The following is a 12,566-nucleotide window of genomic DNA, read 5'->3' on the forward strand; positions in this document are numbered from 1 at the left end:
GAGGCATCAAAAAGACAGCAGAGGGTCCTGGCAGCTAGGGTTGAAAAGTCCTCTTGCTTGTCTCATGGCAGCCTTTTGAAGAGGCAGCACAGAGTGGGGGACCCAGACACCGTGGCCTCACACACTCCAGCCCCATAGTGGCTCTTGCAAGAGAAAAAGGTGATGTATCTGACACAAATAGTGGTTACTCAGTTGGTTCTCTCTTCTGTGTCTGTGCCCAAGCCCTGCCAGCGCCGCTGGAGCTGGAGGAGACCCAGCGGAAGGAGCGGGACCTCCCAGAGCCAGACAACTCTGAAAGTGACGACAGCCAAATATCTGAGGACTCACTGGCCGAGAAGGGGCCCAGAAACCCACGGGACAGCCCAGGACACAGTTACCTCACCAGCGGCTGTGGCCACAGCCAGGCCAGAGCACGAGCCTCTGGGAGGGGCTTCACCACATCCTCAGGCAGTCGACCATTCACCTTGGCTCACAGGAGTGTTTCCCTAGACAGCCTGATCGATGCTGAAGAAGAACCAGGGGACCATTGGCAAGGAAAGCCTTTCTTTGGTTCAACTGATGAGATGCCCACGGAGACTTTCTGGCGCCTGCAGAGCCCCATTCTGCCTGCAGGGGGCCAGGAGGCAGTATGCAGGCTTGGTTCCATCAGTCACAGAAGAGCCCCAAGGCTAGATGCCATCTTGCCAGTGAGCAGTTCATTTTACCTGGAACCCCAGCCGCAGCAGCCCTGTGAGCAGCCTGAGGTGGCGGTGGCGGGAAGTCCCACAGAACCGGCCACCATGCTCCAAGATGTGCAGCCCTCCAGAGGGAGCCCTCTGGTGTCCATGGATTCCTGGTTCTCCTGTGAGTCCAAGATCAATCCCAGCAGCCCCCAACATTCTTTATGTCCAAGTCCCGACATCCAGGAGGTTCAGTGCTGCGGTTGGGAAAGGCCTGGATACTGGCTCAATACAGAAGAACTCAAGTCACCAGGTACAGAAACCATCTTGCCTTTCAGCTCCACACTGCCTCCGGCCAGCACTGAGCTGCCTTGCAGCATTAGAAGTGTGTATACAGGCCCTGTTTCTGGGTCTGTGTCCCTCTGCGACCCTTGCAGCCTTCTTCACCCAGGAGCTGAGGGTACCTTTCAAGCCAGTGGGGTCCCTGACACGGCCCAGCAAGGCGTCTCTGAAGCATCCAACTCTAGTGTGTCCAGCTTGTTGGCTGCCTCTGCCAGCTCATTTACTTATGTTGGCAGCGCCTGTGAGAGAGACTGGGCTGCTCTCCAGCAAAAGTACCTCCTTGAACTGTCTCATCCTGTTTTGGAGGCCACGGGAGCCCCCAGGCCAGTTTCCCCCTCCCTTAAGGAAAACTCTGATTTTCCCATTCAAGCTTCCGGCAGGGGAGGAGATACTATATTACCAGTTGGTCCTGGGGCATCTAGCAGCCCAGATTTCAACAATGTTCCAACCCATCTGTCCAAAATTAGGCGTTTGAGAGCAGAGAAAGAACAGGACAGTCTGAATGTCAAGGTAGAAGGTACTTCAGATTTCTTTACAACTAGTGAGAAAGAGGCAAGTCATAGTGGAACTTACTCAGCAGATGTAGAATCGTTGACTTCTGGACCTACAAATGCACAGGTCTCTGCAGCAGAAAACAAGATGGCGTACCCTGTGACGGCAGTGCAGGGAGTCAAAAAGAGCAGCTTGGAGGAGTCCTCTCAGAGCAGCAAGAAACCTGGACTCATGACGTCCTCTGATGAGTGTTTCATCCTGAAGAAACCTTGTCACCATATTGTCACCATAGCCACCAAAGACCCCCATTGCCCCCGAGGCGGGGCTCCTTTGAAGAAGAAGAGAGCAGGCCCAGAGAGGCAATTAGGTCAGAACAGCCACCGCCCCCCGCAGGAAGAGAAGACAGACTCCCAGGAGAGCTCCATGGAAGCGGGTGGAAGACACAGCAGGCCTTCCTGCCCCTTTCCATCTGGTCCAGAGCTATACCTTCACTCTGCTCCCTGGAATCCACTTCCATCTTCCCTGCAGCCACCTCCCTTGGAAACATTCTATGTGACCAAAAGCCGAGATGCCCTGACAGAAACTGCCTTGGAAATTCCAGCTTGCAGAGAAGCAAGGGTGCCCTCCCCACCCCTCAGGGAAGCCTGGGGCTTTGGACATGAGCACCAGGTCCTCCAAAGTGTGTATGTGGAGAATAAGTTGCCAGTACAATTACAAAACCAGAATTCCAAGATTGTATCATCTCAGCAGGTCGCAGCCGAGAGGCCAGTTGATTTGAACACCAAGGAAGTTTGTAGAGAAGAAGGAAAATGCTTTGGAAAGGTTAAAGAAACAAGCCATAATTCGGTTTATTTTTTTGTCACTCAGAATGGACATTTTTTCCCATCTACCAGCATAAAAGTATGTAAATTTGAAAATCAAGTTGGAATTTTAAATAGACACAGTCTTACGACGCTCGGGCAGGGAGCAAAGGCTCCTGTACAGTCCCACTGCAGTGTCTCCTCAAACAGTTCTGGGTCGGGGAAGCCTCTGCTTGCGAGTGAATCTGAGACGGGTGAGGAAGAAGGGCAGGGGCAGAACACAGTCCTCACACAGGCCCAGGCCTTTGACGCAAAGAGACACTTTCCTTCCAGGGTTAGGTCTGATTTCACCTGTAAAACCATCTATTTAGCCCCTGACAAGGACAAGCCACAGGGTGCCGCTCTTCCTTTAAAGTCTAGATCAGTGCGTTGTAAGGTAAGCAGCCCAGAGACCCTGGCCCTGGGTGAGAGTCCAGCCCATAAGGAGGAATGGAGAAACGAAACTGGCCTTCTTGGAAAAGCACCCCATTACAGAGATGGCTCAGAAGAGTTTAAGCTTTCACAGACTGAGTCCACATATGAACAATTCCAGTCAGTTACATGCTGTCAGGAAAGAAACCTCAGCAAATGCAAAGTCCCTGGAAAAGTGCTTAAAGCAAATCCCAAAGAACCACCTGGAAAGACATGGGGTGAAAGAGTTAATAATGCCGATGAGATGGCTAGGCTAATTAGGAGTGTGATGCAGCTGGAGAATGGCATCTCAGAAATTGAATCCAAACAGGGTAAGCAGCTGCACGCTTCCCACCCACCAGGAGTCAGCAAGGAATTCATCTTCCAGTACCAGCAGGACCAGGAGACGGCTGACAGCGTGCTGAGGACAGGCAGCTTTGGAAACCACCCACCCTTCAAGGATCAGCTGGCTTCTCCCAAACGGACAGACGATGTTATCTGTAGGGCTGATGAAGCTGGGGAAGTGGAGGTGAATGGTAGCGCTGATCCCTGGGGACCTGGCAGCAGATTTGTGAGAGGGCACACCTACCTAGCTGTGCTAGACACACCTGCCAAGGACTCTGGTGGTTATTTAGGGGTGTGCACAGTTTGCAGAGAATGCACCAATGCCTCTGCTCACCCGAGGATGAAAGCGTCAGCCGGAGCTCTGCCATTGCAGCCCAGGCCCAAGGGGGCTTCTGAGGAGGGCAAGGTGGTGAGTGCAGTGTGCCTCAGACGCCAGCCCCGCAGCTTGGGAAGTCTGGAGGAGCTGGAGACTGGGGACGGTGTTCAAGAAAGCCATCCTGCTAAGTGCATCCATAAGCAAGAGGAGCCCGCAGTTCGAGGCAGAGTGGAAGAAATGGCTGCTCAAAGAGGGAGCCTAGAGGAGAGAAACACAGTCTCGGCCACTCAGAGACTCCCTGGCCTGTGCCACCATTGTGTGCACACATCATTCAGCCACAAGACCGGCCTGTTACCAAGCCAGCCGGACTCCTGTATGGCTCCTCACCAAGACCTGAGTCATACCTTGCCCTTGAATTCAACAAGGCTGCCAAGAAGCGATCTCTCTGCACCTAATACTCTAGGCATTTCTTCTGTTGACTGTGTGTTGGATCCTATCATGCTGGAAATGCCCACCAGTCCCTTGGCAGCTGGAGTGGAGCAGCAGGACCAGATTGGGGCGTCTGGACGCCATAGCCTGCAGGGAGGCAGCAGACAGTGCTCCTCTGTGGCGCACTCTGCCCGGCCTGGGTCTGTGCCATCCGTGGCCATGGGACCTCATGGTCAATCCAGTGCACCAGGGAGCATTCCCCTGGGTGCAGAGGGCAAGAGGTCAGCAAGCACTGGTCCCCAAGACCAGGGAGGGCACCTTAGAAGCAGCTCGATGGGCCCAGGTAGCAGGGTAGGTTCTCCTTCCAGAGCCAAGGCAGCTGAACCAAGAGGACCAGACCGAGCCGGTGCCCTGAATGGGGCCTTTAGCCTGCTTGAGAGGAGGGTTGGCAGCCCCTTGGAAGAAGCAGACAACCAAGGCAGAGAGGTAAGGCAGGAGGCCGAGGACCTCAGTCCTGCTGGTGGGGCTTTCTCAGCGCCTATGTCCCCACCAGTGGTACCTCAGTCGGAGCCCTCTGCTCAGCCACCCACAAGCCTGGCTATTTTGGAGGAGACAGGACAGGCAAAGACTCAGGGGAAGCAGCTTTACGACGTGGTGGCTGGGGCCGCAGTCCTGCCTTCCAGCAAGACTTTATTAGAACCTGAATGTTCTTCAAGGGCCCCCGGCAGGCTGCAGTGTCCTCAAATGGGCCAGTCAGTGGCCAACAGAACCCCAAATGAGGCTGAAGCACGGAATCACATGGCATCTCTCTCCATTGAACCAGGACACCTATCAGTTGACAAGAGGACAACTGTCCTTCAGGCCATACCCCCCTCTGCAGACAGGTTCCACTCTCTGCCCAGCACTGACACTGACATGGGGCCGCAGTGTCCCTCACGGACTTGCTCCCACACCGACCCTGCTCCAGGTGGGAGCCATGGCACCGGAAAGCCGGAGCGTTTCCTGGGAGCAGGTGAGCAATCTGTGTGTCACACAAGCTCTTCTGAAATCACAGAGAACAGCAAAGAAGCAACCGGAGCGTCTCCCTCTGCTGATGCTCTGGGCTCAGATGGTCTTCCTTCTTCAGCAGCCTCCAGGGAGGAGGACAGGAGGGTGATGACAGGTGAAGTAGTGGCTGCCTCACTTTCTCAGGCCCCTTTTGAGGATTCTGGACAGATCGCACAGGGGAGAGAGGTGTTGGCTGCGGCCGAGGGCATGCTCCCCGGCCATCAGGAGAGCAGCCCAGCCCACCAAGAACCTGGGACTCTGGACTGCACATGGGGAGGAGGTTCAGATAACTTCCAAGCCGTTGCACAGAGAGGAAGAACAACCTGTTTTGAAAGTCACCTTGTGATCTCTGTTGTTCAGAACTCAACCAGCCTCTCAGAGCCTAACCAAGACCAGGGCCAATGCCTCGAGGCTTCCACCAGCTTAGAAGAAGGGAGAGCGAGCCCCAAACGGGGTACTCTCCTGCCTGGAGCCCTGAGGGGGTTTGGACCGGAAGCTCCCTCACAGCCACGTGTGAAGCAGGAAGGGAGTGTTGGCTTTGGGCCGGCGGAAGCCTGCAGGGCCAGCATGGAAAGTCCCAGGCCAGCTCTGTTGCCAGATCAGAGCCCCAGGGGAGTCAGAGAGGAGGCCCTGAGCAGATGCCCACGGGAAGACTCGGGTTTTGGTGTCTCCTCATGGAGCCCTGGTGGCAGCAAGACCCTTGGCCTATCCCGGGGCCAGGAAGAGAGTAGATCTGGTCCTTGCTGGCAGCCGTGCAGCCCTCAACCTGTTGTTTGGGGTGCCCATTCCTCCCCTCCCTCCACCTCACTATGTTACAGAGATGATGACCTGGGCAGGGGGGCTTCCACGGCCCCTCTACACCCTTACCACCCTTCCAGGGTCCCCTCCAGGCCCTGGGGAATGGAGAGAAGAGAGGGCCTTGGCGGGGAATCTGGCGTGCTGTTGGCTCATGGCCTTGAGCCCAAAGGCATTAATGTAGAGCTGGGGCCAGCAGACAGCAGCACCCCGGAGGCCTCTGCCACTGGGGTCCTGCCTCTGACTGGGGGCTGCAGCTCCCCTTCTGGCCCCGACATGAAGACGAGCCCCCTCAGCCACTCGCTCACTGATGGGAGCTCCAGGTCAGTAGGGGATCCTGAGAAGAAGGCTGCCGAGAAGAAAGTCCGAGCCGAGCTTGAGGCTATCCCTTTCCCCGAGGGCAAGTGCTCTGAGACACCCGGGAGGGTGCAGGACAGCTCTGGGGGGGGCCAGGGTGTGAAGGGCTCTCAACCCAAGCCAGCAGCAGCAGAGGGACCACACACCCTGAATTTAAGTGACCGGTGTGTTGAGAGTGAGCTGCCGGAGGGACTACAACAGGGATGTTTGGGAAATGACATCAGATGCCTTTCAGAAGAGCCGCAACTTCCCCCAGGGTCCAGGGATCATGGTGGCTTGCATCCCCAAGCCAAACTCATAACAGAGTTAAAGTATATCTCCAGATCCCAGGTTGACAGTCTATGGGAGGAGGAAGAGCAACAGCGAGACCAGGCTACAGGTGGCCGTGAAGACCCTGCGGGGGTCAGGAGTCCCCCACATGCTGATGAAGGTGGCTCGGACAGCTGTCAGACTAGAGGTCCAGACAGAGAGGGCAGGACGGTGGCCAGGTCCCCTGTGTCCAAGACAATCTTGCCCAGCTTCGGTGACTCAGCCACTGTCTCCTTAGGCCAACGCAGAGCACACTGGCCAGCAGCTCAGGGCCCCGGGCAGCCCCCTTCTGGCAGGGAGCAGCCGGCGCCCCACCACCGGGCTTCACGTCCTATAATTGCAGTCTTCTCTGGTCGCAGACACTCCAGACCACAGTTCTCTGTGGTTAGCTCTTCCCGGTCTCTTCAGGAGCTGAACCTGAGCGTGGAGCCTCCTTCCCCAACAGAGGAGGATATCGCGGAGCCCAACCGATTGTGGACCTCACACCCCAGGGGCACTTCCTCAGGAAAATTGAGAACGTCTCTGAACGCTGAGGGCTGTGATCAGGAAGGCTTCTCTGACTTGGACAGTATTGCTGCTGATCTCAGGCCCCTGCCACCCGCACCCCCACCTTACTCAGCGACTTCAGGTTTCTTGAGAATGCCAACCCCCAATCTCACATCTGTCCACCCATCTGGTGCTCTGGAACAGGCCCAGTCAGGAAAGCCAGAGAGACAGGGTGGCCAAGCCAGGCCAGAGGAGCGGCACTCCACGGATGTGGGCGGAGGAGCCCTGCTCTTGTGCCCCAGTGACGTCAACCCCTGCTTCCTTCCCTGGCATCCCAAGGGGCCTGCACGCCCTGGCTGGAGGCAGCATGTGTTTGGCAGTGCAGTCAGTGTCTCCCGCCGCCCCACATCGCAGGGCCCAGCACCACCAAACGTGGCCCAGAGCAGCATGGATAGCCGCCTAGAGGACCAGAGCTCCTTGTTCCACTCCCACCTCAGCACCTTGGCCAGCGCCCAGAGCCTGTTGAACAAACGCAGCAGCGGTGGAAATGCCCGAGGTTCGCGTGAGGCTTGGGAAGTATGGGGTTCCTTGCCTGCCCTGAGGAACCCCGACATCCTGATCAGCTCTGAAGAAGCAGCCCCCTTGAAGGGTCCTGATGAGAGAGCCCAGTTCCGGGGTACCCCTGGTGAAGTGGGTTCTCTGAGGAGGGAGCCCCCTTGGGCTGAGGGAAGCGCTGCAGGTCCAGTGGATGAGATTATGTGGCTGTATCCGCCCGAGGTGGGTGGTCCCATAGCTCAGTCCAGGATGGACACCTTGGAGCAAGGCACACAGACCCTGGGCTGTGGGTCCCACTGGAGCTATTCTGACTTCTCCTCTGCCCAGTCAGATCTGGCCTCTTGGGCCAGCATGCACAACCTGTCTCTGCACCTCTCACAACTCCTGCACAGCACCTCAGAGCTGTTGGGGAGTCTCTCCCAGCCAAGTGTGGCCGAAAAGGAGTGGAATGCCAAGAGGGACACCCCTCATGAGGTGCCCCAGACCCAGATGATGGACGGCTCTACTCAGACCACTGTGGATGAGGGCATCCAGACTGACCTGGCCTCACCACCTCTCCACCTCCAGGCCCCAGAGGCTGACCCTCAGAAGGTCAATGTGATCCTTGAAGGGCTGGGCTCAGATCTTGCTAGCATGTCTCAAGGAAAGGGACGTGTTCCTGGGACACTTCAGAAGAGAGAGGCAGAGGAGACAGTGTGGAAAACAGCAGGGCCCCTAGATCTTCAGGGGGAAGACACTCTTTGCAGGCCCCAGAGCGCCCCTGTACCCTCGTTCCACTTCAACTTTCAGAAAGGCCCCTTTGAGCAGAACCTGCCTTCTCTGAGCCCCCAGGCTTCTCCAGATGCCCTCCTGCCTCCCAGCTCCCAGCCAGAGGAACCCACCTGCCTGGCTGTTGGCAGACCCTGCCTCAGCGCATTTTCCTCCCCAGGGCCCTGCACCCAGGCTGCGGAGTCTGTTGGGGAACTCAGGGTGCAGAAGGAGCAGGGGTCGGCCAGCACCTTACTGGTGGACAGGGCCTCCTCCCCGATCCTCACACTTAGTGCCAGCACCCCAGGGTCAGGGATCCCCCTAAGCGCCTTGTCTCTTTCATCTCCCTCAGCTCTTTCCCTTGACAGCCGCCAGAAACTCATGTCCAGCCCAAGCCTTCCCCTTCCTGCCCCCCGGCCTCCAGTGGGTAATTTTTCTCAAACCACTGATGAGGCAGATGGCTCTCGGAGAGCAGGGGCTCCATGTGGAGAAGGCAGAAGTTCCTTAGAAGAGGGCGACTGCAGGCCCTTCCTTGGGGTGAGCTCCCAAGGCAGCCCACAGCAGAGCACAAAGCTCCAGGTCTGTTTTGTGCAGCAGCCCCTGCAGCAGTGTCTGCCCAGGGCCACCGCCGGGGTGCAGAGCAGACTGTCGCCCCCTCTACTGGGTAACAGGAGCCAGAGGCTGGCTGACAGCTTTCTGCCTGAGGATGTGGCCTCAGTAGAGTGTGGCCCACTGAGCAGAAGGGGGCCAGGTGGATGGCAGAGCAGGGCGGAGAAAAGGGGTGAGCACTCAGCATCTCCCGTGGAGCTGCGGCCAGCTCTGGACGTTCCCTCTTCGTGGGGGGGCCTCCAGCGCCACAGCCCCTGCCCTTTCTCTGAGTTGATTGATACCCCAGGGCTCCAGGGTTGCGTCTTGGGCCCGCCTGTGGCCTGCCAGCCTGGGGGGCTGCTGCCCCCTGGTTCCCAGATGCACACGGCTCCTGAGCCCCAACATCATGGTCTGAGGGACCTCCCCGTGCATAACAAATTTAGTGACTTGTGTGGGCCTCAGAATAACTCTCCTGGAGGGCCAGGTACCATGGATTCCCTGGGGACCAGATGTGATTGTAGCTCTGGAGAGCAGTCCCAGAGGCTCCCACAAGCCCCTGAGGACCAGAGCCGGGCACCTGAGTGGCCCCAGAAGGAGCAGATCCCCCTGAAAGTTGGGGCCCAGAACGTCTCCCTCAGCACAGAACTCACAGAAGCAAAACTGCACCATGGCTTCGGGGAGGCAGACGCCCTGCTGCAGGTGCTGCAGAGCGGCACGGGGGAGGCGCTCACTGCTGAGGAGGAGGAGCTATACGCCCGGTAAGGACCGGGTCCTGGGTGGGAGGCCAGAGAAGGCTAACAGCCGGCTGTTCCCCTCTCCCTGGCTCAGCTCTGGGATTTTCTGGGGGTCAGAGATAGATCTTAAGATGGAGAAGGGGCTTCAGGGTCAGCGTCAATGACTCAGTCACGTTCTGTCTCAGGCCAAAACACCCAGCAGAGACCCTCCAGAGGGAGCGGTCTGAGGAACTTCAGAACTCCCGCCGGACACGAAGCCTCAGCCCCAAGAAACAACTGACCTTTGCCCGGGACTTTGACCTCCCCAGCCGGCGCCGAGAATACCTGCAGCAGCTGAGGAAGGACATTGTGGAGACCACCCGGTAGGTGGACCCACTGCCCTGCGGGGAGCCTCCTCGGTGTGGGGCGAGAGCATGTGGGGAGCGGGGCCTGGACTCTAGTGTCCTGGACACTGGAGGCCACAGCTTTCTATGCCAGGAGTGACCAGGAGTGGGTCCTATGTGCCTGTGGACAGTGGTAGGCAGCTGTGGGGAGAGAGGCAAAAGGAAAAAAGAGGGTGGGAGGGAGCTGTGGAGGGGGTGGAGTGGTTAGAGGGACCATGATGTGCTATGTAAGGCTGCAGGCCTGAGCCTCGGATGTTTATAAAACCAAATTTGAAGACCCTGTGGGCAAAGAGAGGATGGGTCTTTCAAGAAGGCGGTGTTGAGCGGGCCTGGGCCATCGCCCACTGACCACGTTAGAAGGCATCTCTCCACCCCTCTGGTTTTCCCCAGGAGCTCAGGGTCAGCATCAAGGTCTTCTCACCCACCCTCTGACATAGAGCTGATGCTACAAGAATACCAGCGGGCCCGTGAGGAGGCCAAAGTGGAGATTGCCCGGGCCCGGGACCGACTGAGGGAGCGGACTGAACAGGAAAAGCTGAGAATTCGCCAGCAGATCATCTCCCAGCTGCTGCAGGTGGGGAGTGAGGCAAGCCTCTGATTTCTGGGTGGGCTTGGGCCTGGGGCAGACCTCAGACTGGATCAGCCATCACCATGCTGCCTCTGAGTCTTAGAACATAGCTTCTGGAGGAAGGTGTCGGGTCCTGGTGCCTGTTCAGAGCTGCTTCGCTCTGTTTACATGTCATCCTCAGCTCTGGTCCCCGGGCGAGGGACTGGGAGGAGGCAGCTTGGAAACATAGTTGGGAGTGGGACGGGGGCGGCTTGAGGGTGTGAGGCTAAGGCAGGAGGCACTGGGAGGTGATGGGAGTGTGCCAATGATGCACCCGAAGCTGGCTGATGCTGACCTGTCCTTCCCAGGAGGAGGAAAAACTACACACCTTGGCCACCTCTGGCTCCCAGTGCACCAGCTCCAACGGAAGCCTCTCATCTGGTGTCACCTCTGGCTATAACAGCAGCCCAGCCTTGCCAAGCCAGCTCCAGTCCCCAGACAGTGTGGTGAGCAGGCAAATGCGAGGCATGAACCGGGGGCCAGGACCGGTGATACTTAGGAAGTTTTGTCTCCTAGAGGCCGCTCACTGCTGACATGAACCCTCATGAGCAATGGCCTTTGTTCTTCCCTGTGGTTTTGTCTCCCTTCCCTGTTCATTCATTCATTTATTCAATAGGTATTTATTTTGTGGGCACTATTTTAGTCACTGGGCAAAATTGTTCTTGTCCTTAAACAGATTATTAGAGGGAAGTAGCTTGTTTTATGATTAATTATGTTGTAGAAAGTTCCATGAAGAAGGGGTGCAAAGACAATATGAAACAGAAACCTGACTTAGTCTGAAGGATCAGCAAAGATGCTCTGAAGAGACTGTGTTTAAACTGAGACTGGAAAGCTGAGAAGTAGTTAACTCAGTAGAAGTTGGTGTCTGGAATACTTGGGGGGCAGAAGAGCTTTCCAGATGGAAGACTCAGCAAATGAGTCTTTAAGGGAAGAATTTTATGGGGAACTACAACCTAGATAGCATATTCAAAAGCAGAGACATTACTTTGCCGACTAAGGTCTGTCTAGTCAAGGCTATGGTTTTTCCAATGGTCATGTATGGATGTGAGAGTTGGACTGTGAAGAAGGCTGAGTGCCGAAGAATTGATGCTCTTGAACTGTGGTGTTGGAGAAGACTCTTGAGAGTCCCTTGGACTGCAAGGAGATCCAACCAGTCCATTCTGAAGGAGATCAGCCCTGGGATTTCTTTGGAAGGAATGATGCTAAAGCTGAAACTCCAGTGCTTTGGACACCTCATGCGAAGAGTTGACTCACTGGAAAAGACTTGATGCTGGGAGAGATTGGGGGCAGGAGGAGAAGGGGACGACCCGGGATGAGATGGCTGGATCGCATCACTGACTCGATGGATGTGAGCCTGAGTGAACTCCGGGAGTTGGTGATGGACAGGGAGGCCTGGCGTGCTGCGATTCATGGGGTCGCAAAGAGTCAGACACGACTGAGCTACTGAACTGAACTGAATTCACAAGAAGGTTAGTGTGGCTGGAATGTAAAGAGTGAGATGGAAGAATCACACAAGAAAAGACTAGAAAAGGCAAGGTCATGTAGACTCTATTGAAAATTCTGGCTGCTTTCTAATCCATATGATTATGCTATTTCCCGAAGCTGCTGATGAATTTTTTTAGTGGGGAGAATGACAAACGTGCCAGAGAAGAGGCAAGAACAGCCCTGGTAGACCCACTCATGACTGTGACAGACAAAGCTGAGAGATGACAGTTGCTTGGTTCAGGGCACTGTCCAAGTGGAGTAGTGCATATGTTAACTAGAGAATCCACAGGCACCAGGGTGGATTGGAAGTTGGAGCCAGGGAGTGGGAGGAGTCAGAACCACACACACTTTGGGCTCAAAGGGCTCGTGATGTCCAAGTGACGAGGAGCCTTGGGAGGGACAGGTTTAGAGGGGAAGATCACCATCTAGTTTTGTATTGACTGTGTTGACTTGTGAGAAATGCAGGGGAGTAGTTGAAAATCAGGCAGCTGGGATCCCGATCTGGAGCTCAGAGGTGAAATCTGGCTGGGGATATAAAATCTGAAAGCAAAACTTTTATGCCTTTTATAGGCAAAACTTCACATAGTAAAAAAAAAAGTACTCAAATAGTAACAAAGGTGCAGAACGCCAAGTGCATCTT

The 12,566-nt window shown here is 56.1% G+C and overlaps 1 protein-coding gene across 11 annotated transcripts in view; it reads left to right on the top strand.

Moving 5' to 3' along the window:
• The window catches only part of STARD9 (StAR related lipid transfer domain containing 9), a 114,411-nt gene that overhangs the window by 92,006 nt on the left and 9,839 nt on the right, over window positions 1–12,566 (top strand). For 6 of the 11 annotated variants that reach the window (XM_069596059.1, XM_069596060.1, XM_069596062.1 and 3 more), the window contains 4 exons: window positions 223–9,475; window positions 9,637–9,813; window positions 10,225–10,408; window positions 10,750–10,887. In XM_069596059.1, coding sequence (XP_069452160.1) covers window positions 223–9,475; window positions 9,637–9,813; window positions 10,225–10,408; window positions 10,750–10,887 — 9,752 coding nt within the window. Of the gene's footprint in view, window positions 1–222; window positions 9,476–9,636; window positions 9,814–10,224; window positions 10,409–10,749; window positions 11,911–12,566 lie in introns of all 11 variants that reach the window. The other 5 variants (XR_011258187.1, XR_011258188.1, XM_069596063.1 and 2 more) reach the window with 3 other exon arrangements.

The sequence above is a fragment of the Ovis canadensis genome, chromosome 7 (assembly GCF_042477335.2).
Source record: "Ovis canadensis isolate MfBH-ARS-UI-01 breed Bighorn chromosome 7, ARS-UI_OviCan_v2, whole genome shotgun sequence".
NCBI lineage: Eukaryota > Metazoa > Chordata > Mammalia > Artiodactyla > Bovidae > Ovis > Ovis canadensis.